The following is a 26279-nucleotide window of genomic DNA, read 5'->3' as shown; positions in this document are numbered from 1 at the left end:
CCTGAGGAGTCTATAACCCATGAATTGGGAATCACTGGTCTATGTTCTTTAAACAAAAACAAACTCTTCCTGATGTTTAAGGGGTTTTCAGAAGTGGTCCTTCAATGATGTGACCATACAGATGCTATTCAATCTTAGGGATTTCAGAAGGCCAGAATGTTAGACATACTTTTCTTTTTCTTTTTTTTTTTTTTTTTGAGATGGAGTTTCGCTCTTCTTGCCCAGGCTGGCATGCAATGGCACGATCTCGGCTCGCCGCACTCTCCACTTCCCGGGTTCAAACAATTCTCCCGCCTCAGCCTCCCGAGTAGCTGGGTTTATAGGCATGCCCCACCACGCCCAGCTAATTATGCATTTTTAGTAGAGATGGTGTTTCTCCGTGTTGGTCAGGCTGGTCTCAAACTCCCAACCTCAGGTGATCCACCCGCCTCAGCATCCCAAAGTGCTGGGATACAGGCATAAGCCACCATGCTCGGCCTAATTTTGTATTTTTAGTAGAGATGAAGTTTCTCCGTGTTGGTCAGGCTGGTCTCGAACTCCTGACCTCAGGTGATCCGCCTGCTTCAGCCTCCCAAGGTGCTAGGATTACAGGAGTGAGGCACTGTGCCTGGCTGACATTATTTTCTTTAGGGAAGTGTGGTAATGCACTTAACTATGCTCCATCTGCAAACTTGTTTGCCACTCAATGTTCTTTATAAATTTCTTATAATCTCTAAGTCCCCAGAGTAGGTTTTAAATAAATTATTTCCATAAGGATAAAATATAAAATAAAACCATTATATTTATCAAATGCACCCATAGCACTGTAAAAGATACAGAGAAGTATTTGAATGGTCCCTGCCCAAAAGGAACCTGAAATATAGTCAAGAAGATATAAACTCATGAAAATGTAACTACCATCAATGACTTCAATAACAGCTTAAACCATGAAAAGAAGCACAAAGCAACACATATTGATTATTTGCCACAGGAACAGGAAGAAACTGCTATGGGGTTTCAGAGAAGGGAGTAATTACTGCAGTCCATGGTGGTGTAAAAAGGTTCTACAGGAGAAATGGATTTGTAATGAGGTTCATCTTAAAGAGCAAATGAGATTTGGAGAGGTCAGGCACAAACAAGAGAGGATCAGAATATCCTTCACTAAGCTTCATTTAACACACTAACTGCTTGCTGAACTCATTCTGTGTCACGTACCAAGAATGCAAAGGTGAGGTGCTCTGTGTGACCCATGGTCAAATTCCCCTTTGTAGGCCTGAAACCCCTCAAAACTTACCATACGATAATTAACAATTAACTATTTTCCCTGATAGTGGGAAACAAATGGGACCGGCAAGTTTTTTATGACTGTTCTTTTAAAATAAGTCACACCTTTCATTTGAATTTACCTTTCCCCAAAAGGTAAATTTCATATATTGCAATAAACTCAATGTATCCTCTTGCAAGCTTCCTGTAAAAAAACCTCTTCCCAGAATTTTTACTTACTATTTAATATTGCCACTAAAAAACAGACAGGCACTTGTCCACTGAACCAAACATAGATGAAGGATGAAGTCATGACTGGATCTCAATATTGCACGTCACTTTTGTCACAAGAGTACAATAAAGAGCCAGGAGTCTCTCTATTTTGAAGCAGTCATCTAATCATTCTAATTAATGGGCAAAATTTTTTGTGTGCAATGGTTTGTGTCCAAAAAGATAGGTGGAGGTGGGGTGATGTGGACTTTACATAAAGGTTCATTTCACAATTTTGACCCTACTTCCCAAGGGCCTAACTGATTAGCTCAGGGTGAGTACCTGATATGAGCTGGGGAAATGTAAATATCTCATATGTAGCCCAAAGTCCTGGCCAAAGCACTATTCCGGGATTTTTTATTTTTTATTTTTTAAAGCTAGAACTAGGAATCAAAGTCAATCCTTTTCTGGTGGTAAAAGGATGAAATTGAGGAGGTATAAAGAAACCACGATTTTGCCATGTGGAGAAGCGTGAAAATTTCATGTGAACAACTATCTCTGAACAATCTTAGCATAAAGCTACAAAAATATGTCACACCTTATCAGTCTTAAATATATCAAACTTTTAACAGGAAGAGAGAAAATGTACATTGATATTAATGTTACTAACCTTGTTTGTTCTTGGGTTCAGCATAAGTGGCTTGCCTTTTTCTTTTATGTGCAAATGTCGACATGCCAAAGTACAAGTGGTGGAAACTACTCTTAACCGGGACAACATCTTTTCTTTCACCTGAAAAAAACAAAGCCAATAAACAACTGAAGAGAATCATATTATAGGCCTGCATGTCCATCGGGTATCAGTTTTCAAAACACATTTATGTTTCCACAGGCTGCAACAGTTTTAAAAAGGTAACAAGAGGCGAAGGTGAAAACTTACTTTTTCTGATAACACTCTTATGTTCTTGGGAAATAATCACTGGTACTCTTTAAGTACCACCTACTGTGTATCAGACACTGCAAAAAACATTTAATCTCTTTCTAGTCACACAAGTGTGGCAAGGTATGCATCTCCCACTTGTAACAGAAACACATTAAGAGGTTAAGAAACAAGGTAACAGAGTAAATAGCAAAGTGAGTTCCATTTTAATGAGTGAGAGTTTAGCTTGAAGGTGGAAAAGTAAATAATAAGAAAGTAGAGACACAGTCAGAGGAAGAAAAACTATCCTGATTCTTAATCTAGACCTAGAATTTTAATGGACTATGTTTAATGTTTAAATTTAATGTACTAGAATTTTTTGTCTTAGAAAACCTGTTATTTAATATAAACAAATCATATAAATTGGCTAGAAAACATATAAAGTAATTGTATGTAATTACTTTATATAAAATAATGTATAAAATAATTGCATCCATCATAAACATGGACATTTTTAAAGAGAAAACTATACATTAAATCTAAAATATTTAGTGATAATAGAGTCTTCTACTTACCAATTACCTCACCAAAAATCAGAATTTGAAATGCCTATTTATTTCTTTAAACATTACAAATCATTGCAATGATTATGCTGTTATGTTTTTTAAAATGGATTTCTATTTGTGGAGAAATCCATGATATGTGTGAGGGGACAGCAAAACCATTTACATAAGGATTTTTTTTTTTTTTGAAGCTCATATACCATAAAAGTAACCATTTTAAACTGAACAATTCAGAGGCATTTCAAAAATTCTTTTTTTTTTTTTTTTTTTGAGATGGAGTCTCACTCTGTTGCCCAGGCTGGAGTGCAGTGGCATGATCTCAGCTCACTGCAAGCTCCACCTCACGGGTTCACGCCATTCTCCTGCCTCAGTCTCCCGAGTAGCTGGGACTACAGGCGCCCGCCACCATGCCTGGCAAATTTTTTTGTATTTTTATTTTTAGTATATAAGGGGTTTCACTGTGTTGTCCAGGATGGTCTCGATCTCCTGACCTCGTGATCTGCCCACCTCAGCCTCTCAAAGTGCTGGGATTACAGGCGTGAGCCACCGTTCCCGGCCAAAAAAGGGATTTTTTTTTTTTTTTGAGATGGAGTCTCTTTCTGTCACCCAGGCTGGAGTGCAATGGCGCGATCACGGCTCATTGCAACTTCTGCCTCCCGGATTCAAGCTATTCTCCTGCCTTAGCCTTCTGAGTAGCTGGGATTACAGGAACCCGCCATCATGCCCGGCTAATTTTTTTTCTGTATCTTTGTAGAGACAAGGTTTCACCATGTTGGCCAGGCTGGTCTTGAACTCCTGACCTCAGGTGATCCACCTGCCTCGGCCTCCCAAAGTGCTGGGATTACAATAGGCGTGGGCCACCGCGCCCGGCCAAAAAGGGATGTTTTAAACGTGTTGCTTGATCACTTATTCCTGGACACTGAAACACTCCAGTTAGCAAGTAACTTTGCTGAAGTTGTTTTCTGCCTCCCAAACCACTTCCATCCACCAGCCTTTGAAATCAAGTGTGATTTGATGTTTCAAGACCACTTGCATGAGGCTTAGAGTTTCATCAACACATCCATGTATGGATGGTAAGCCTGATATTAAATATGACGCAGTCAAGGTTAGAAGTCCTTCAACATTGCCAAGAATGTTTCACTCATATTAAATAGTCACGGATGTAATTAAACTGTAAATAATTAAAGCATGAAGGACACAAATGAAAAGAATGTGTGAATGATTTAAAAGGTTTCCTGTTCTTTGTCAAAAAAGTGGAAAACACTGTACAGGTAGCCAGGCCAAGATAGTAGGGATGATTTTGTTCACAGCTTCAAAGAAGAAATTTAAGAATTAATTGTGGGCCTTGAGAAAACACTGACAAAGAATGTAGAAAATGGGAAGAGCAGAAAGAGTAAGAGGAAAAGGCAGCAGTAGAAAATCTTCAATGTATTGTTAAAAAAATGATTTAATTTCTGAATATGTTCTGTCAGTAGAACAAAACTACAAAATCACACATAGGAGATTTGAGACTCTTTTAAGAAATATCTGAGCTGTTCAAAAGACAGTAAGACAGAAAAATAACCAGTAGCTGAGCCTACACAAACTTTTTGAGTCAAACACAAGCCAATTACTTCCTCAGTTACCAAGGCTGACTACTGGGGAGGCATCAAACTCTAACAAATTCCTGATGGCCTTTTCAGGTGAAAAATAACACAATTATTGAAATTATGTATTTTGCTCATCTGAATGGTCTCATTCATTAAGCAGGTGCTACATCATTATCCTCATCCTTTTTCATTGCTGGATTTTTATCATAGCCATAATAGTGTAGCAAAAATAACCATGATGAAAAGTAAGTGTTCAGGTTTCTTTTTAGAAATTAATTTATGCTACCATCTTGATGCTTTAAGTTCAAAATACCATAAAATTACAATTTTGCATATACACTCTTTATTACTATTATTCTGTATATTTATGCTTATTATTTTATAATAAGCATTGAAGCAAATTTAAAGGTTTTTTTTTTTTTTTTTGAGATGGAGTCTCACCCAGTCGCCCAGGCTGGAGTGCAATGGCACGATCTCAGCTCGCTGCAACCTCTGCCTCCCGGTTTCAAGTGATTCTCCTGCCCCAGCCTCCCGAGTAGCTGGGATTACAGGCACGCCACCATGCCCGGCTGATTTTTTGTATCTTCAGTAGAGACGGGGTTTCACCATGTTGGCCAGGCTGGTCTCGAACTCCTGACCTTGTGATCCGCCCACCTCGGCCTCCCAAAGTGTTGGGATTACAGGTGTGAGCCACTGCACCTGGCCTTAAAGAGTAATTTTTTGCTATACTTTTCACTTCATTACTCCACTGAATTGTTTTTCTTAGAATAAAAAAGCAGCATTATTTTGGGCCCATTTACAACAAAGGTCTAAACCTGCAGGTGATATAACTGCCATCTAGAAAATCTGAGACAATCAACTGAAAAAAACACTAGAACTAATAAGAAGACTTCAGCAAAGTGGCTGATTATATCAGCAATAATAAATTAAGATGTGTAATAGGATAAAAGATTCTATTTACAATACTAATACAAATTATAAAATACCTAGGAATACACCAACACAGAAACTAACAGACATAAAGAAGTCCTAAATATATGGATAGAAATACCCATTTCTGGATGGGAATAGTCAACAGTAAAAATTTCAGTTTCCCCTCAAACAATCCACAGTTCTAAGGCAATTCCAACAAAAATTCCAAGAATATTTACAGAGCTTAATTTTTTATTTTTTTAGAGACAAGGTCTCATTCTGAGCTCAGGCTGGAGTGCAGTGGCACAATCATAGCTCACTGCAGCCTTGAACTTTATGAAGCTTTAGACTCAGCTTAAATATATATTTGAAAGAGCAAATGTGAGAAAATCCAAGAAATTTTGAAAAAGAATAGGTAGAAGGATTTGCCATTACAGTTAGCAAAACCTTTCAAACAGATTAAAGATATTAACATTTTTTCAAAAAGTAAAGAAACTATAAAGAATTACAAGTCCAGGCCGGGTGCAGTGGCTCACCCCTGTAATCCCAGCACTTTGGGAGGCCGAGGCAGGCAGATTGTTTGAGTTCAGCAGTTCGAGACCAGCATGGTCCATATGGTGAAACTCCGTCTCTACCAAAAAAAAAACAAAAAAACCCCACACACAAAAATAAAATTACCTGGGTGTGGTGGTGTACACCTGTGGTACTAGCTAAGGTGGGAAGACTGCATGAGTCTGCGAGGCAGAGCTGCAGTGAGCCGAGACTGTGCCATTGCACTCCAGCCTGGATGACACAGTGAGACCCCATCTCAAAAAAAAAAAAAAAAAAAGAATTATAAGTCCAATTCCAGGTGGGCCTCCTGGTGTCATGGAGTAATGGGTCTGTGACCAGTGCCCCCCATAAATTTGTGTGATACTAGAGACACCATACATACACATCATCCTTCACTGTCTATGGCAACAAGAGTCTTCTGCTATCTTAGCCTCTTTGTGGGAGTGAATTCTTTTGGGGATCATGAGGAACCATATCTGTGCCATTTAAAAAATGCCACTCATGTCTATGGTATTCTAAACCTGCAAAGCTACCTCTGGGACTTTCCATGAAAAAGGCTTATTGGCTTAGGTGCTTATGGAATAAATTAATTGGCTGTATTTATGAGAAAATTTTGCAGAGACCTCTCATCTTTTCAGAGACCTATGAAAAGACACAAAAGGAATATAGCAAGCAGAATTCAGATTTAAAACAAAGTAAAACTCCTTCATATGCTCAAACTGCCTGCTTTGGATCCCCTGTGGGATTTATAAACAAGGCCACTCCACCTTGTAGTCCGGTAGTTCAGATTAACTTTCCTCGGTGTCTCCTCTGACATAACCAAACTCCTTCTTGAGAAAGCTTAAATTCTCCCTATTTGAAACAAGCTAGTTTAAAAATTGTTGGTAAAATAGGAATGTCTCAAAATTGTCAGCATTAAATATAATTCAGACATTTTTGCCTTGGGTCTACTGGTCAGATTTACACAGTTTCTTCTACGTATTTTAAGGTCATCACATTATTTCTCCTGAGATATTTTTAATATTTGTTTGATTTGTCTGAGCTTATGTTTTTAGTTTTGAGCCTTTAAATTCTGCAGTCTACACGGGTGACCATGGTGAGGCCCAGGTACATATGTTTATCTTCAGTACCTGGGCCACCAGCTGCAGGGCAGAGCCAGGCTCAATATGGCCCTGCCCTCCTGGTCCAGCAGTGCCTCCTGGCCATGCTAGAAGGGGTTGGGTCCTCCAGACGTAGTCTTAATAGCTCTGTCCAGAACTCTGTACCTGGTACATAGCAATTAAAATTGCTTCCTACTAGGTTTTATACTGGAAATTAGTAAGAGTCAAAATTGTAATATATGTAATTAAAACAACTAGATATAAAGAAAAACAATTCTTTTACAAGAAAGGCAGGATGCTTTTTGGTGAGGAAGGTTATAAGAAAGACAAAAGATGTGTTTTTTGTTGAAAAAAGGAATTCTGTCTAGTTTAGAGGTTATTTAAAGGTTTCATTATGAAGGAAAAAATGATATAGATAAAACTAAATGGATAAAGCAAGTTGGGGAAGAAAAAAACCTGAAATAATTTTGTAAGTAGTTGTAAAAAATTTACAGAAATCTTATGTTGTGTGGTCAAAGCTGACTTAGATTGAATTTGTTTATAAGGTTTTATTAAAATTCACTTTAATAATAATACATTGAGGCCCCGCACAGTGGTGCATGCCTGGAATCCCAGCACTTTGGGAGGCTGAGATGGGTGGATAACTTGAGCTCAGGAGTTGGAGACTAGCCTGGGCAACATAGTAAGACCTTGTCTCTACAAAAAGTACAAAAAAAGAGAAAAATAATAATATATTAAATTTGGTTTTCTCTTCTGAACAAGATTTTTGTGTAGTATTAATAAAAAATAACAAAAGATTATAGTTTGCCTTTTGAGTAAGCTGCAAAATAGAAGAAACATTGTTTGCATCATGCTGTCTTTATTAGGCCTTTTGATTTTTTTTTTTGGAAAATGGGGTTGCTTTTCTATCAAAGAGTGAGGATTCTTGATTTTTGAAATCTCTTGATTTTTGAAATCACTTCAGCTAAATGAATATTATTTCATTTCATCACAGTGACCTTTGATACTATTTTTGATCAAGTGTTTTAAACCTTTGACATAATTAACAGGCTTCCCCAAATCAAATTCCAAATTGTAAATTACGTCTTATTGACCTTAAACTAACTCTTGGACATTCCAAAACAGCCCGTGGAAGTCCAAGTGAAACATATTAGGCTTATTGGCATGTTAAATTATATGGGAAGCACTGCTAAATAAGAACAATGTTTAACCATTTCCTAGAATCCCATTAACATGAACAGGTTAATATCTGTTCCAAAACTGCATGAGATTCCTAGAAATCTGATACGTCTTAGGAAATGTTGTCAGTCATAATTCTAATGTTAAATTGTTGTATGTCACAGAAATAACTAAATTTCCTTGTCAAATGTATCATTATTATTATGAACTCTTAACAAGTCTTTAACCATGGCCCATTTTTAAGTCTTCTTATCCACGGTAAATTCCTTTACTCTAATATGTCTTCAAAAAATCCCCCTTTATTATAAAGGATACAGATGAAGAGCCAGATAAAGAGATGTAGAGGGCAAGGCATTGGGGGCAATGGGATGCAGGGTTTCCATGCCCTCTCTGGACAGGCCACTCTCCCAGCACCATGTGTTCAGCAACCCAGAAACTCAGCAAATCTTGTCATTCAAAAGTTTTATACAGCTTAATGTCCAGCACCCCCTTCCCCAAAGCTCATGGATAGGGCTGAAAGTTCTAACCCTCTAATCACTTGGTCTTTCTAGTGATCAGCCATACCCTGAGGCTGCCTAGGGGCTCTACCCTAAGTCACCTCAGGTGACTAGCATACACTCAGGTGTGATCAAAAGGGGATCATTATGACAAAAAACACTCCTATCATGGCGGGGAGGGGATTAATGGATAAAAATATACAGCTTGACAGAAGGAATAAGACCTAGTGTTAGACAAATAAGTAAGGTGACTATAGTTTATAATAATCTACTGTACATTTAAAAATAGCTAAAAGAGAAGAACTGGAATGTTTCTAGCACAGATACAAATATTGAAAGTGATGGATATCCAGAATACAATGACTTGATCTTTACAAATTATATGAATATATTAAATTATCACATGTACCCTGAAACTATGTACATCTATTGTGCATCAGTTTAAAAAAAATTTTCTTTAAAGACACTCTTATCATTCAGGAAATCCAAGGGTTTGAGGAACTCTGTGAGAGAATCAGGAAGATCAATATATTTAGTATAATACCACACTATTTAATACATTGTTATGACCCTGATACCCTTTATAGAGCTTCCTTCCTAAAGCATTAGAGTATATATCATATTACCAAGTACATAAACTTTAAACTAAATAGTGCTTTATTCTAATTAGATTTACACACTTAGATTTTCCTTGAATCATGATTATAGTTATCACGAGTCTTAGACATCACCTAGTTTAAATATCTTAATTTAAATAAAAAAAAAAGCCCAGAGATAGAAATGGACATGCCCAATATCACTCAGCTTACTAGTGGTAGTCCAGGGTTTTTATTTTGTTTTCCCTTCCTGTTCCAAAATTTTCAGCCTCTGAGCCTTTGGTTCTGTTGTTTTTGTTTCATAAATGTATTCCCTCCCATTCCTTTCTAAATCCCATTTTTCAAGACAAAATTTCATTTCATATATTTTCTTTTCATTTTTTGTTTTGAGACAGGGTCTTGCTCTGTTGCCTAGGCTAGAGTGCAGTGGCATGATCACAGCTCACTGCAGCCTCGACCTCGGGGGCTCAAGCAATCCTCCCACCTCAGCCTCTCAAGTAGCTGGGATGACAGGCATGTGCCATCACGCCCAGCTAATTTTTGTAGTTTTTTTTTGTAGAGAAAGAGTTTCACCATTTTGCCCAGGCTGGTCTCCAACTCCTGGGCTCAAGTGATCTGCCAGCCACAACCTCCCAAAGTGTTATGATTACAGGTGTGAGCCACTGAGCCTGACCTCATTTCTTAATTAAGCAATTTATCCACCACCTAACTTCTTATATAGCTCTTTAGTTATCTATTTCTGATATTCCGTTGTTTCACTTCAATTATTTTATGTCTATATTTCTATTTGGTTCTGTTTTATGGTCACTAGTTCATGCTTCATAACTTTAAATTCTGGCTTCATTACATATTTATTTTAAAGACCTTTTCCAATGTCTTTAGTGCCTGGATATAAATTTTCAGTCTCTTTCATGGCATAATTTTTGTCTATAAGCTCACTTTGCAATTTTTGATGGTGGTCCCATACATGTTGTGTGTTGTGGAAACCAACCCCTGGAGGCAGTTTTAAGTTTGCCTCTATATGAGATCCTGAGGGTTTACAGGCTAAAACTAGTTTCTACATTAGTTTCTGTGTTAGGTGGTTACATATCTCGGGTAGAATTCCAAAGCCAAATTCAAACAAGGTGAGGCTTAGGATTCTACTTATGGTGTGGGATGGATGGTTTAACTCTCGTCTCAACCTCAGGGAGGATACAGTCTTCATTTATGGAGAGAAAAGTGTTTCCCCATTCTCAGCTTCCCAAAATATGTCTAATTTTGATTCTGAAGGTTGAACAGGTCTTGGGAACTCAGTTTCCATCTCCTGGCAAGCAATAAACACTTCAGATCCTAAGTAGTATTTATGTACTGTATTTGTTCCCTGTCTACCCATGGAACATTTGTCTTCAATCAAGCTCACTGCTATAGGTTCTTTCTTCATTCCTGCATGTGGAGATTTCTTTCTTGCTTTCAAACTTGGCTCTGTGTTGTTTCAATTTTACTTACCATCTCTGTGTTTTCAGAGCAAGAAAGGGAGATTTCAACATGTGACTAATCGATCACTTTCAACTGGAAGTTGATTCAGTTTAAACCTATATTATACTTATTTACTCATCTATTGAGCACCTACCACACGTCAGGGCCGGAATGAGGCCTAGGGTTAGTATTGCTCTCATATTCTTACTTAACACTACAGGAATCCATGTCTTTTTAGCCGCTATGAAACTTACACCATCAGATTTGGTTTTCTTTTTTCTTTTTGAGACAGTCTTGCTGTCACACAGGCTGGAGTGCAGTGGCACGATCTCGGCTCACTGCAGCCTCCGTCTCCTGGATTCAAGTGATTCTCCTGCCTCAGCCTCCTGAGTAGCTGGGACTATAGGCATGCACCACCATGCCCAGCTAATTTTTCGTATTTTTGGTAAGAGACGGGGTCTCTCTATGTTGTCCAGGCTGGTCTCCAACTCCTGGCCTCAATTGATCTGCCAGTCTTGGCCTCCCAAAGTGCTGAGATTACAGGTGTGAGCCACTGCGTCCAGGCAGATTTGGTTTTCTCTAGGTAAACATCAAAAGCATTAAACAGAATCTATTAAATCACCACCATGAAGTATTCTCTTAATGTTCTATTACCAGTAAGTTATAAAGTCCTAAATAAAGCTCTCCTTTGTGCTTTTTAAAAGAACTATAAACATGAACAAAACCAAGAAAAAGAACTTGGCCAGGTGCAGTGGCTCACGCCTGTAATCCCAACACTTTGGGAGGCTGAGGCAAGCGGATCACTTGAGGTCAGGAGTTCAAGACCAGCCAAGCCAACATAGTGAAACCCCATCTCTACTAAAAATACAAAAATTAGCTGGGCAGGGTGGTACGTACTTGTAATCCTAGCTACTCCGAAGGCTGAGGCATGAGAATCTCTTAAACCTGGGAGGTGAAGGTTACAGTGAGCTGAGATCATGCCACTGCACTCCAGCCTGGGCAACAGAGCAAGACTCCATCTCAAAAAAAAAAAAAAATCTAATTTACCCTTTCTCAATTTTAAGTTAAAAAATAGACATATACCTGTATAGGCTTCCCAAGTTTTCCTTTTTTTAAAATTTTAAATTTGTGTGGGCATATAGTATGAATATATACACGCACACATATATATAGAACCAGCATTGTATACTTATGAATTGTCTTCACTATCTGAATCTAATAATGGATATCTATTAAATGTGTACAATCTAGAAGAAGAAACAGTGGTAGAGCCTGCTTTGAGCAAACTCCATTGATTTTATTTTTATGAGAGAGAATTTGCTATATAAGAGAATTCTTCACTGGATTTCTTTAAATAGCAAGATTTTTCAGGCTATTTTTAAATTTTAAGTTACTCAAATTTGACTTTTATACATCTTTTCAGGATTATCTAGCATAAAAGGTCCATGTCACTTTATTTCCATTTATTAGTGTACTGCAGAAAGTACCAGCAGTTGGCTCTAAAAGTACAAATTATATATACATGTTTCTACACTTTTCAAAATTATTAATCAGTATCATATGACTAATAATGTTAATTATAGCAGCACAGTGTTAAAAACATATATATACCAAGTAGCTTTCTCCCCAGAATCCCCAACATGGTGACAAAAGTATTATTAACAAAATTGGGATGGCTGATACTCTGCTAAGTGGCGAAAAAAAACTATTTAAATTTTATAAATTGTCATTTAAAAAAAGTTTTATTATTATTATTTTTTTAGAGACAGTATCTCACTCTGTCACTCAGGCTGGAGTACAGTTGTATAATCACAGCTCACTGCAGTCTTGAACTCCTGGGCTCAAGTGATTCACCTGCTTTAGCCTCCCAAGTAGTTGAGACTACAGGTACAAGCCATTGTGCCCGGCTAATTTTAATATTTTGTAGAGATGGCATTTGCTATGTTGCCCAGGCTGGTCTTGAACTCTTGGCCTCAAGCAATCATCCAATCTCAGCCTGTGAGTTGCTGGGATTAGAGGCATGAGCCATCACACCCAGCTAAAAAGAAGTTCTAAAAGAATTCATCATATGTTTGTGTGGCTCTTCCAGGAGAGATAGCATTATTTACTATAGTTAAAACTTTGGGCCTGGCGTGGTGGCTCACGCCTGAAATCCCAGCACTTTGGGAGGCTGAGGCAGGCAGATCACCTGAGACCAGGAGTTCGGGATCAGACTGGCCAACATGGCAAAACCCTGTCTCTACTAAAAATACAAAAAATTAGCTGGGTGTGGTGACCTGCGCCTGCAATCCCAGCTACTCGGGAGGCCGAGGTGGGAGAATCGCTTGAACCCGAGAGGCGGCGGCTGCAGTGAGCCGAGATTGCACCACTGCACTCCAGCCTGGGCAACAAGAGCAAAACTCCATTTCAGACACACACACACACACACACACACACACACAGACACACACCCAAACTTTGGTGATTAGTACTGCAAGGTAGGCAAATCTAAAATGGTATGGAATACATTTTATTTTGAATCAAAGGCAATCCCCAAAAAATACATTTGGAATCAGCAGTTAAGATCAGGTTTCTGATATATGAAATCTTCTATTTTCAACTCCTAGTTAAAATCTTGCTCCTATCAAATAATGAATTTGGGCCTGGAGCAGTGGCTCACGCCTGTAATCTCAGCCCTTTGGGAGGCCAAGGCTGGTGGAACATGACGTCAAGAGATCGAGGCCATCCTGATCAACATGGTGAAACCCAGTCTCAACTAAAAATACAAAAATTAGCCAGGCATGGTGGTGCGTGCCTGTAGTCCCAGCTACTCAGGAGGCTGAGGCAGGAGAATTGCTTGAACTCAGGATGCAGAGGTTGCAGGGAGCCGAGATCACACCACTGCACTCCAGCCTGGTGACAGAATGAGACTCTGTCTCAAAATAAATAAATTAAAAAAAAAAGAATTTGGCTTGTATATAAAGATAACACCACCTCTCAAATCTACCTCATAGAAAAACTGTGATGATCAAATGAGAGAATATATGCAAAAGAGTATTGTAATTAAAGATAAAACATATATTATTCAAATTATTAGAGAACTTAATTTTATTAGCAAGTGATAGAGTAAAATAAAATATAAAAGTAATTTTAATAGTGTCTTCAGTAGGCATAATTAAAAAAACAACTTAAGGAAAAAAACAATCTTTGCCGAAATCGGAACTTAGAACACTTACAGACAGAAACAGACAGGTGGGCTTAATATCTTCTGGAGACAAGACAGAATGGGGAAAACACACACCTAACTCCTTATGTTACACAAAGATGATAGAAGGAGAACTATAGGAGCGAGTGAAGTAAAAACAGGAAATAAAAGAAGGTGGGGATTCTAATTTTGAATAACTAAGTAAAATCAAGCTATTTACTGGAGAGTTTCTTTTTTTGTTTTTTAGACACCCAGGCTGGAGTGTACTGGCATGATCTTGGCTCACTGCAAACTCCACATCCTGGGTCAAGCAATTCTCCTGCCTCACTCAGCCTCCTGAGTAGCTGGGACTACAGGCACCCACCACCATGCCCGTTTACTTTTTTGTATTTTTAGTAGAGATGGGGTTTCACCATGTTGGCCAGGCTGGTCTCAAACTCCTGATCTCAGGTGATCCGCCCGCCTCGGCCTCCCAAAGTGCTGGGATTACAGGTGTGAGCAAGCCACCACACCCAGCTGGAGAGTTTCTTGAATACTGGAATATGCCCATGGTTTCTTGCCCTGATATGGTCACTGCCTTGCCCCTTCCATGAGTAAGCACGGACAAAAGAACCACCTCAAACAGGGAAGCAGTGGAACTCACCCTCTGGGTGGTATTTACAAACTGGACTGGGACTAAAGCTGTTAAGACATTGGCTGCTGGAGACTATTCTCCCTGGCCCCCTACCTGGGGGGAGAAGGAAATAGTCAACACCTGAGAAAGACTGTTCACAGGAGACCAAAACCCTAGACACTGTTCACTAGAAAGAGCTCCTGACAGGGCAACAAGCACAGGCTTTGCGGTCAGACAGACTGGAGAGTGAATCTGGACTGGACTCAGCTAATTACCAGTTCAGAATCAGTTGTGTCACCCAGGCATTCCCAAATGATCTCTGAATTGGTGTTAGTTTAGGACATGTTTTTGACTGGTCTATGACCAAATGAGGAAAAACTAACACAATGTAATATAGTTTTTCATAATATTAAATTTATTCTGTTTTTATGTTGTAACTATGACCTTCCTACCTTTGTGGTGGTAAAAATGTCCCTTTTTTAAGGAAAGGATCAGGACAGTAGATTGCAGTAGTTTTTTTGTTTGTGTTTTTGAGGTAAAGTCTCAAAAATCACTGTCGCCCCGGCTGGAGTACAGTGGTGTGATCTCGGCTCACTGCAACCTCTGGCTTCCAGGTTCAAGCGATTCTCCTGCCTCAGCCTACGGAGTAGCTGGGATTATAGGTGTGTGCTACCACGCCCAGCAAATTTTTGTATTTTTAGTAGAGATGGGGTTTCACCATGTTGGCCAGGCTGGTCTCGAACTCCTGACCTCAAGTGATCCAGCCACCTCTGGCTCCCAAAGTGCTGGGATTACAGACATGAACCACCGTGCCGGACCAGATTGCAGTAGTGTTTAAGAAGGTTCTCAACCTTGACAGAAATAAAAGTTGGAGATCTTACGTCTGGTCCCAACTGTCCCCCACATATACAGTTTTTTACTTGTGGGCGAAGTCCAAAAGTCTGGAAGCCATTGACTTAGATGTTTTATTTTTCTCATCAATAAAGTGGGGGAGGGGAAACTTGCAGAATTCTGTGTAGTAATGTTGATATATACATATTATTAATAGTGTCAAGCATTTAGAGTTTTACAATAGCATCACTATAAAGAGTTTGACTACTTGACTTCAAAGTTTGCTTTAAAAAACCCATACGAAATAGTCTAGCAGAGTGGTCAAAGGGCAAGTTCTGGAGTCAAACTGCCTGGATTTAAATCCCATGGCGAACACCTGTAATCCCCAGCACTTTGGGAGGCCAAGGTGGGTGGGTTGCTTGAGCTCAAGAGTTCCAGGTCAGCCCGGGCAACATGACAAAACCGCATCTCTACAAAAAATTTAAAAATTAGCTGGGGGTAGTGGCACACACCTGTAGTCCTGGCGACTTCAGAGGCTGAGGCAGGAGGATCGCTTGAGCATGGGAGGTTGAGGTTGCAGCGAGCCATAATAGCACCACTGCACTCTAGCCTGGGTAAGACTGAGACCCTCTCTCAAAAACGAAAACAAAACAAAATAAATCCTGGCTTTGCCATTTGCTAACTCTGTGATGCTGAGTAAATCACAACCTCCCCAATTCGCATTTTCTCATCAGTAAAATGGGAATGTTAAACTACAAGACCTATTTAATAGGCTGTTTTAAGATTTAAATTAGATAATCCATTAAGATGCTTATCACAATGCCCTCTAGGTGCTCTAGAAACGCTAGTTATCATAAGCATTACTATTAGTAGTTGTAGACTAAGGTGGTCACAAGGTGCCTTCTAAATGCCTACTAGTTTCTGCATCAACATCTTTTAATGATCAAATTAATATAAGAGGCTATAAGGATAATCATGATTAACATTTATTCAAAATATTTCAAATCAAATCTCAAAGTCAAGAATGAGAATCTGGATGGCATACAGATACAGGCAACATCAAATGTCATCCAAAACAAGTATATACAGAATATATCTTTTATCACTTTTGAAATTTGTACATATTGATCAAAGGAGGTATAACATGCTGCCATAAAATCAAAATCGTAACTTTCAAATAAAATAGTTAATTTCTAATAAAAGTTATCTTTTTATAAAGTCAATGTAATTTTTTAGTGTGAATTTTGTCCTGTAACATTAATCCTTAGTAAATATAGGTTTTAATGTTATTTGTGTTTTAAAATATGGCTAGTTCACCGAGCGTGGTGGCTCACGCCTGTAATCCCAGCACTTTGGGAGGCCGACAGAGGTGGATCACTTGAGGTCAGCAGTTCGAGACCAGCCTGAAAAACATGGTGAAACCCTGTCTCTACTAAAAATACACACACACACAAATTAGCCAGGCATGGTGGTGCATGCCTGTAGTCCCAGCTACTCGGAAGGCTGAGGCAGAAGAAGCGCTTGAACGCGGAAGGCGGAGGTTGCAGTGAGTGGAGATCGCAACATTGCACTCCAGCCTGGGCAACAAGAGCAAAACTCCATCTTAAAGAAAATAAAATATGTCTAGTTTGTCTGAAATTCACCAAAATCAATTAGAGTTTTTAACTTAATATACAGATTATACATATATAGCTATAAGTTTTTAATTTTACAAAAGAAGTTCCCAAATGGTAAATGGGTTTTTTCCTTTATGAATATTTTGTTTTCATAAATATATTAAAAGACAAAAACATATAAACACCCTCTAAGGGTGTCACCCATAAGCAGTTCTCAGGAATAGCTATTAAGCATAAATATATTATTCTCAAGAGAATATTTCTACAGAAGCATAGCCCAACATTTCCTATTAATGCATGATAAAAGTCATATTAGGAGCTAGGCGCGGTCGCTAACGCCTGTAATCCCAGCACTTTGGAAGGTCAAGGTGGGTAGATCACTTGAGGTCACGAGTTCGAGACCAGCCTGGCCAATATAGTGAAACCCCTGTCTCTATTAAAATTACAAAAATTAGCTGCCCTCAGGTGATCCACCCACGTCGGCCTCCCAGAAGTGCTGGGATTACATGCGTGAGCCACCGCGAACGGCCTATATGTATGTTTTTAAAAACAACTGTTTCTCTCATCTAATTTACAGAATATTTGTAAATTGAAAATCAAAATTATGAGTACAACATCGCAATTAGCTTAACAACATGAGCAATGCTTAAGGAGCATACACGTTTACGGGAGTGGGGGTGGAGGACGCAGCTATGAAGTTAGACCACTTGAGTTTGAATCTAGGCTCTGTCACGTTAAAACTGTGGTCTTAGGCAAGTTACCTAACCTACCTAAACCTTAGTTTCCTGGTTTGTAAACTGGAGATAGTAACAGTATCAACCTCAAAGGGTTATTTTGAGATAATCCGTGTAGAAACCAGCGCACTGCCTGTCGCTAGCAATTAATACATGCTACTATTGTTATCGTTATCAACTGCAACACTAACAGAAATAGCAATGCTATTAACCTCTTTGCTTAGAGGTGATAGCCACAAGCATCAGGAAGGTAAATCCACAGACAGAAGATGATAAAACGTTTTGTAAGAAAGCACGTGTTAACTAGATCACGCTTCTCACCACAAGCAACGTAAATTTTCTAGAATTATCTCCGGAACCAAAAAAGAAAGTCGAAACCTAGGACCACCTAGGTAACACCACATGCAGAGACAGTTATCGCCAGCGTGAAAGAAACACCGGCCAGTCCCGGTCCACAGATGGCATTTCATAATAGACGGAATCGGTCCAATCTTAGAACTCTCCAACCTGCAGCAAGTCTTTTTTTAAAGGGAGGAGCCACACACACAGCCTAACTCCTGCCGTTAACTCGGCCCGACTGAATAAAGGAGATAGACTTGCCAAAGGGTTTCCAGCCACAGAAGTCCTTTTGTGGAGGGGTGCAGAAAGAGCGAGAAAGAGATGCTGGCGTTTGGAGGCCCAGGGCCTCGCTCCCGGGCGAGAGCGGGGCGCCCCGGCACCAGGGGGCGGAGGAACCTGGAAATACCGCGCCGGGAAGAGCCGCCGCCGCTGGAACCTGGGTCGCCGCGACGCAGCCGGTCCCCCGCCCTCAGCGCGGACTCCGCGGGCCGCTTCCCTTCCCCCAGCCCCCACCGCCAGGCCGGGACCTGCGGGGACCGCACACGCGGAGGCCGGAGGCGCTGCAGCGCTGGGCTCTCGTGGCCGGGCCAGGGGAGTACCGCGCCCGCTACTCTCCCGGACCCCCGCCCGGGCCCCACCGCGCCGGGCCTTACCAGAGGTCTCGCGCCGCGACAGGTGGTACACCCGGCGGAGAGGCCGCGCCCTGCCGCCCGCCCTGGCGATGCTCAGCTCCCGCGCCGCCCGGCCCTCCCCTTCTGCGAGCCTCCCGGAGCCGCCGCCAGCTCAGACTCACTGGCGCGGGCGGCCCCACACGCAGAGGTGGCCCGAAGAGCGGCCGGGTGAGGGGAGGGCGCGAGGAGCCGGCCAGCTGCGGGACCGGGAAGGCGCGGCCCACGGTGGAGACGGACGGGCTCGCGGGCCAATGGGAGGCAGGAACCGGTCGGAGGGGCGGGCTCCGTCTGGAGGCTTAGCTGCCGGCGCCGGGGTTCCTGTCCTCCGCGCCTTCCTCAAGCCAGCTCCTAGAGGTTACGGTTCTGAGGCGGGGCCGGCGGCCTTGTGGACGCGATGCTGAGGATGTGAGAAGTGCAGTGCAGAGGAGGAGGTGGAGCTCCGCCGCTCCCTGAAGGAAGGCGGGGCTGGCCGACCGCGTCCCCAGCACTCCTGGCCTGGGGGTCCCAGTCTCCGAACCCGCGGAGGCCAGGGAAGCTGGGAGTTGGGGGTCTGTCCTGCCTGAGCCACAGAGGAAGGGGGAGAACGGGAGGGCAGGAGGCGGCAAAGGAAGGAGGAAGAGGACCCAGGAAATGCGAGGCTTCCGCACTTCAGCGACGCTTTCACTTTCCGAGCTGTTTTGTGTGCATAGGACTTGCTCTTCTGCAGAATTCTTTGCCACTCCTCATGGCTGTTGGCAAGGTTATTGGCCTGCGGTGAATTTACCAATCACCTCCAGTGTCACAGTCACCATAAATAGATGTTCAATGTTCTGGCTTAGAAAAGCACCGGAACACTTAATTGTCTTGTCCTTGAAAGCAGCAGGGACCGTGCCTTCCTATATCCCTACCCCCGCCCTCCCGACGGTTGTGACATGGGAGGATATTTCTTCACCCTTATTTCAGAAAATGTTATCACCCGAAACTCTTTACTATAATGAGCTTGTGTACTCTTAAAACAAGGCATGGTAATGACAATTTCAAAAATAAGATGTAAAATATAAAAAAGAGGCAAGGCAGAATAAAATTAAAAGTGATGGAAATGTAGGATTGAGAAGATGGAGTGGAAGTAGAGAAGAAGAGTGAATTGCTCCCTCCAAAACTCTGACAATTATATAAAATCTGGGGCAACCGCCCCTCTCTGAACATTGAAGGGTGGGGCCTGTGAGGAGGAAACTCCAGTTAGGTGATAATCCATAGATGTGGTTGCTATAATAACCACCGCAGGCAAGGAGAGGTTATAAATACGCATGACCTAAAGTAACTCTGCTTGCCAGGAATTTACAAGATGCAGCAGGTTGGATGAAGGAAACGAAACATTACCAGTGTCTTTCTACATAAACGCTTCATTAGTAGAGGTGAAATTCTTTTGTCTTTGAAAGACAGTTGTGGGGGTGTGGGGGGTGGATGGGGAATGGGGAGATGTTGGTCAAAGGGTAAAAAGTTTCAGGAGTAAGTTTTAGAAATATCGCACAGCATGGTGACTATAGTTCATAATGTATATTTCGCAATGGCTAAAAGTAGATTTTAAATATTCTCACCAAAAAGAAATAAGTATGTGAGGTGATGGATATATTAGCCTTATTTGATTATTCCACAATGTATTGAAACATTACGTTGTATCCCATTGCATTAAAGTATATACATTTTTTTTTCTTTCGAGACGGAGTCTTGCTCTGTCGCCCAGGCTGGAGTGCAGTGGCGTGATCTTGACTCACCAAAACTTCTGCCTTGCAGGTTCAAGCGATTCTTTTGACTCAGCCTCCCAAGTAGCTGGGATTACAGGCGCCCGCCACCATGCCTAGCTGATTTTTGTATTTAGTAGAGATGGGGTTTCTCACCATGTTGCCCAGGCTAGTCTCAAATTTCTGGCCTCAAGTGATCTGCTTGCTTCGGCCTCCCAAAGTGCTGGGATTACAGGCATGAGTCATCCGCGCCCGACCATAATTATATACAATTCTTTGTCAATTTAAAGAATTTAAGGACAGTTTGTCCTACATTCGAATAATCCTAGGTTGAAGGTTGTAGAGAGCTATCATGGAGGGAACTTACTTTGCTTAAATTGAAGTCAATTCATTCCTTATTAAATACCCGCTACTGTCAAGGAGGTAGACACTGCTGTTTTCTGGTCTGCTCTGACAACAATTCCTTTCCCCTTAGCCACTTCCAGTGATTGGTCAAAGACTTTCTAATGAAAACAGAATTCCATCCTGGCTAACACGGTGAAACCCCGTCTCTACTAAAAATACAAAAAATTAGCCGGGCTTGGTGGCGGGCGCCTGTAGTCCCAGCTGCTCGGGAGGCTGAGGAAGGAGAATGGCGTGAATCCAGGAGGCGGAGCTTGCAGTGAGCCGAGATCGCGCCACTGCACTCCAGCCTAGGCGACAGAGCAAGACTCCGTCTCAAAAAAAAAAAAAGAAAACAGAACTAACTTTTTCTGCTACTGTGCACACACAGTCACAACAGAACACAATACTTCACCTTTAGTCACCAAAATGTGTGTGGGTTGCTCTTCACCAACAACCAGTTCTTCAGCTGTGACCTGGTGGGTGTCCTATCATTTAACTCAATTCTGATGCTATCTACCAGGAGATAGTGTCGCATCACACAGGTTGAGGGCTCAGTCTCACAAGAGTGTCCCCCACTTCAGATGCCAGTCACAAGTCCCAGGTTGCCGTTACCCTGCCACTGGGTTATATTAATTTGCTAGGATGGCTCACAAAACTCAAGGAAACACTTTACGTATGTTACGAAGGATGTCATAAAGGACACAGATGAACAGCCAGATGGAAGAGATGCATGGGGCACAGTATGTGGCAAGGGGTGTGGAGCTTCCATGCCCTCTCTTGGCTTACCATCCTCCACATGCCTTCACGTGTTCAGTAATCAGGAAGCTCTTTGAACCCTGTCCTTCTGGAGTTTTATAGAGGCTTGCTTACATAGGTGTGATTGATTACATCATTGACCATTGGAGATCAACTCAACCCTTATCTCCTCTTCCCAGGAGGTCAGGGGGCAGAGGATGGAGCTAAAAGTTCCAATCCTCTAATCACAGGGTTAGTTCCCCTGGCAACCAGCCCCCATCCTGAGGCTATCTAGGAGCCCACCAAGAGTTGCCTCATTAGAACAAAAGATGCCCCTATCACTCAGGAAATTCCAAGGGATTTGGAAGCTTTTTCTCAGGAACCAGGGCAGAGACCAAATATACACAATGTCTATCACAATCTCACAGGCTTCTTTTCCTATGCAATATAGTGACATATGGCTATTGAGTACTTGCAATGTGGCTATTTTAAGTTGAGATATACATTGGATTTGCAGACAGTGCAAAAAAATGTAAAGAATGGAAATATCTTAATTTTTAAAATATTGATCACATGTTGAAATAATATTCTGTATATTTTGGGTTCATGGAACATATTATTAAAGTTATTTTTTAAACCTCTTTTACTTTTCAAATGTGGCTACAGAAAATTTAAAATTATATACATAATTCCCATTTGTGGCTTGCACTCTATTTCAGTTGGATCATGCTGGTCTAAGGCGACACTGTTAGAAACACATACAAGGAAGCCGACGGCTGGGGCTTCTGGAAAGGCTTTTTTTTAAAAAAGAACAGATTCAACTGGCATGTGTCTTTGGCTTTTTTGCTTCATCTCACTTTTTGCCACAGATGTGTACTGGCATGGCACCCATCATTGGGCCATAAGATGACAAACAAGAGAATGAAGGCCTGCACTCTAAGCATGTGAGAGAAGTAGAAGAGCCTGGGTTCTTCTTCTCCAGTGCACACACATGCATACTGGAAAAGTTAATATAGCAACCTAACATGTTCCTTTCATGTAACAGCTACTGAGTGACATATTACATATATTGGGATCTGAGCAGTGAAAAGGCAGGAAAAAGACACATGTAATTGGAAAACATGAGTAATCATTAGTAGAAACATAGTGTCTAAAACCTTCTGAAATTTCCCTCTGCTGGTTTCTACAGGCAAGAATTACACTGGTGGCTATCACTCCTGGGTTAAATAAAGTGGTCATTACTCTGCAACTGGTTGTGAATTTTCTGCATGATCATCTTAAGCTTTGAAAAATACTGTGCTTTCTTGCATTTACCTTTTATCCCCTGTCTGTCCAGCATTCTTGCTTGAATTGAGCTATTTCAACTTTAAATGATACTATTTTGGGCTGAGTGAGGTGGCTTACTCCTGTAATCCCAGCACTTTAGGAGGCCAAGGTGGGCGGAATGCTTGAGCACGGGAGTTCGAGACCAGCCTGGGCAATATGGTGAAACCTCATCTTTACAAAAAAAAAAAAAAAATTAGCCAGGCCTGATGGTGCATGCCTGTAGTCTTAGCTACTTGGGAGGCTGAGGTGGGAGGATCGCTTGAGCCCAGGAGGCAGAGGTTGCACTGAGCTGAGATTGCATCCCTGCACTCCAGCCTAGGTGACAGAGTGAGACCCTGTCTCCAAAAAAAAAAAAAGCTCCTTTGATCCAGTAATAGTTATAGTGAGACACTAAGATGTCTCATCAGTTAATGCTTAAAAGACCAAGGGAAATTATATCTATCCATAGGTCTCCAGAAATAATGTAAGTGTGTAGTTATTTTTCAAATATAGAATTTTTAAAAATGAACGTTAAGGTCTAATATATAGTAGGTCGGGGCACACAGAATCAAAACAGTACTATGATTATCCTTACTACTAGTATTACTAATCTACTACTAGTAGTTTATACTTGACATCCTCAATTTGACCTAATAAGAGTTAATGAGCTATTCTAAAGGAGGAAATATAAATGAAGATATTACGAGAGGAACAAGATTTTTGTGCATTTTAACAGTAACTGTTAGAAATGATTTTTAGCTCCCAACAGCAGAAAACCCAGTTAGAGTTGATTTATACAAATATGGGCTTTTTCACAAAAAAGTGAGGGTAGGATTTAAGGCTAAACATGGCTCAATCACTTTCCGGATAATCCTTGAGGGAAGGAAAGAATCTCTTCTAAATGCAGGGGCTCTCCAGTAAATGAAGATAAAACCTGACAATTTTTGACTAGAACTATGGCTGAGCAAGAAATATAACTCCAAGCAGAGTATAAGTTATCCATAAATTAGACATCCCAATTATAGATAATCAGGCAATGATAGAAGGAAGGTTATTTGGATTCCTATGGGGTGGGAGTGGAAGGCATGGAGGGGGTGTTTGAAAATTATCTGGACAAACACCTCAGTTCTTCAAATGTTTTTTTTTTGCTTTTGTTTTATTTTGTTCATTTGCTTATTTACATCGAAGGAAAAAGCACACTTTGGGAGTGTGGAATACTTGAATTCTAGGGCTAGCTCTCACACTGTCTTAATAAGAGGCTGGATGTCTTTTTCTCCGGTTAGGTGGACATAATTAAACTTTCCCTACATATCTCAAAGGGCATTGAAAAGAGGAATGAGACAAAAAATATGCAAGAGTTTTGCGAAATTTAAAAGGATACAGATGCAAAGTATTCTCATGCAGGCTGTCTGCCTGACATGTAGATGATGTTTGATAAATAATAATTACCATTCATTGAGTACTTACTATTTGCTAAGCGTTCCTCTAAGGCACCGAATGTATTTTATTTATCTTTACTTTTTTTTTTTTTTTTTGAGACAGGGTCTTGTTCTATTGCCCAGGCTGGAGTGCAGTGGTATGATCTTGGCTCACAGCAACCTCTGCCTCCAAGGTTCAAGCAATTCTTCTGCCTCATCCTCCTGAGTAGCTGGGATTACAGGTGTGTGCCACTACACCTGGCTAATTATTGTAATTTTAGTAGAGACAGGGTTTTGCCATGTTGGCCAGGCTGGTCTTGAACTCCTGACCTCAGGTGATCCACCCTTGGCCTCCCAAAGTGTTAGGATTACAGGCATGAGCCACTGTACCCTGCCCACCTCATGTATATATTAAAATTATTTAATTGTCCTAACAACACTATCAAGTAGGTATCATTATTTCTGTTTCTTTTTTATTTTATTTTAGAGATGGGGGGGTCTTGCCATGTTGCCCAGGCTGGTCTTGAACTCCTGAACTCAATGAATCCTCCCATCTTGGCCTCCCAAAGTATTGGGATTATAGGCATGAGCCACCGTGCCACTTCTGTTTTTGTTGTTGTTGTTGTTCAAGATAGGGTATTGCTCTGTCACCCACGCTGGAGTGCAGTGCCAATTGTAGCTCATTGCAGCCTTGATCTCCCAGGGTCAAGCAATCCTCCCGCCTCAGCCTCCCAAGTAGCTGGGACTACTGGCATGCACCATCACAACCAGCTAATGTTTTTTATTTTTAGTAGAGACAAGGTCTCGCTATGTTGCTCAGGCTGCTCCTGAACTCTTGATCTCAAGCTGTTTTCCCACCTTGACCTCCCAGAGTGCTGAGATTACAGGCATGAGCCGCTGTGCCCAGCTGGTAGGTGTAATTATTATCCCCATTTTACATATGGGAAAACTGTGGACTTAGAGGTTGATTCATCCAAGGGTACCACTAATAAGTGGAAAGAGGATACAAACTACACTGTACAGACTGAATATTTTAAAATATGTTTATGTACAGTTCAGTGTCTTGGAAAGATTTGAAAGTAAGCTTGGAGCATTATGTCACCCCACTCCCCAACCTGGGAAAGCCTTCCCCACGTAAGCTGTCAATTAAAAACTGCTTCATAATTCAAGGACAAATTCTAATCTCAGCTCTTCAGTGAACACTGGTGTAATAGTATGTAAATGCACACTGGAATCACCAGGGAGCTTTAAACAAATTGATGCCTACCTTACACCAATAAAAAATAAGAATGTTCTGATATGGGTCTCCAACACCTATGTTTCTTAATAGTTCTCATGTATTTCTGTTTTATATACTGTTTATACAACATATTAGAAACTCCATGAGAGTAGAGATTTATAAAAAGTATTTCTTCCTGTATTCCTAAGTCCTCATGTATGATTGATACTTGATTAAAGGCTAAAACTGTTTTATTGTGCAAATCACTCAGTGTTGACATCTAACGCAGGAGTTCTCACAGTGTGGTTCCAGGCCATCATCATCATCATCATCATTGAGCTTGTTAGAAATGCAAATTCTCAGGCCCCACCCCACAGCCACTGAATCAGAAACTCCAGAGTTGGGGCCCATGGGTCTTCCTTTTAACAAGCTCTCCAAGTGATCTGGACACACACTCAAGCTTAAGAACCACTGTTTGATGTTGTATATTCATCAAGCATTCCTCAGGGCATAATTCATTTTCCTGTATTAAATCTCCTGCTGAGAAAAGGTAATTAGGAAATAGGAATGAAAAAGACACAACATTTATTTCATCATCAAGGAGTCTACATTACAATATGGAAACAAAGTATTTACTCATGTAAGTATTTAAACAGGGAGTATGTTATTAAATATTTACAGGTGAAGTGATACAATCA

General features: G+C 40.9%; 1 protein-coding gene across 1 annotated transcript in view; it reads right to left on the bottom strand.

The window, feature by feature from the left end:
* Nucleotides 1-19493, bottom strand: part of ME2 (malic enzyme 2) — a 67558-nt gene extending 48065 nt beyond the window's left edge. Inside the window, exons 1-2 of the mRNA XM_054460852.2 lie at nt 18782-19493; nt 2123-2242 (exon numbers count right to left, since the gene is read on the bottom strand). Of these exons, the coding sequence (XP_054316827.1) occupies nt 2123-2230 (108 nt within the window). The 5' untranslated portion in view covers nt 2231-2242; nt 18782-19493. The remainder of the gene's footprint in view (nt 1-2122; nt 2243-18781) is intronic.
* Nucleotides 19494-26279: the final 6786 nt, after the last annotated feature.

This window comes from Pongo pygmaeus, chromosome 17 (assembly GCF_028885625.2).
Source record: "Pongo pygmaeus isolate AG05252 chromosome 17, NHGRI_mPonPyg2-v2.0_pri, whole genome shotgun sequence".
Classification (NCBI taxonomy): Eukaryota; Metazoa; Chordata; class Mammalia; order Primates; family Hominidae; genus Pongo; species Pongo pygmaeus.
The sequence above is the reverse complement of the archived record's forward strand: the minus strand, read 5'-3'. Positions and strand labels throughout refer to the sequence as shown.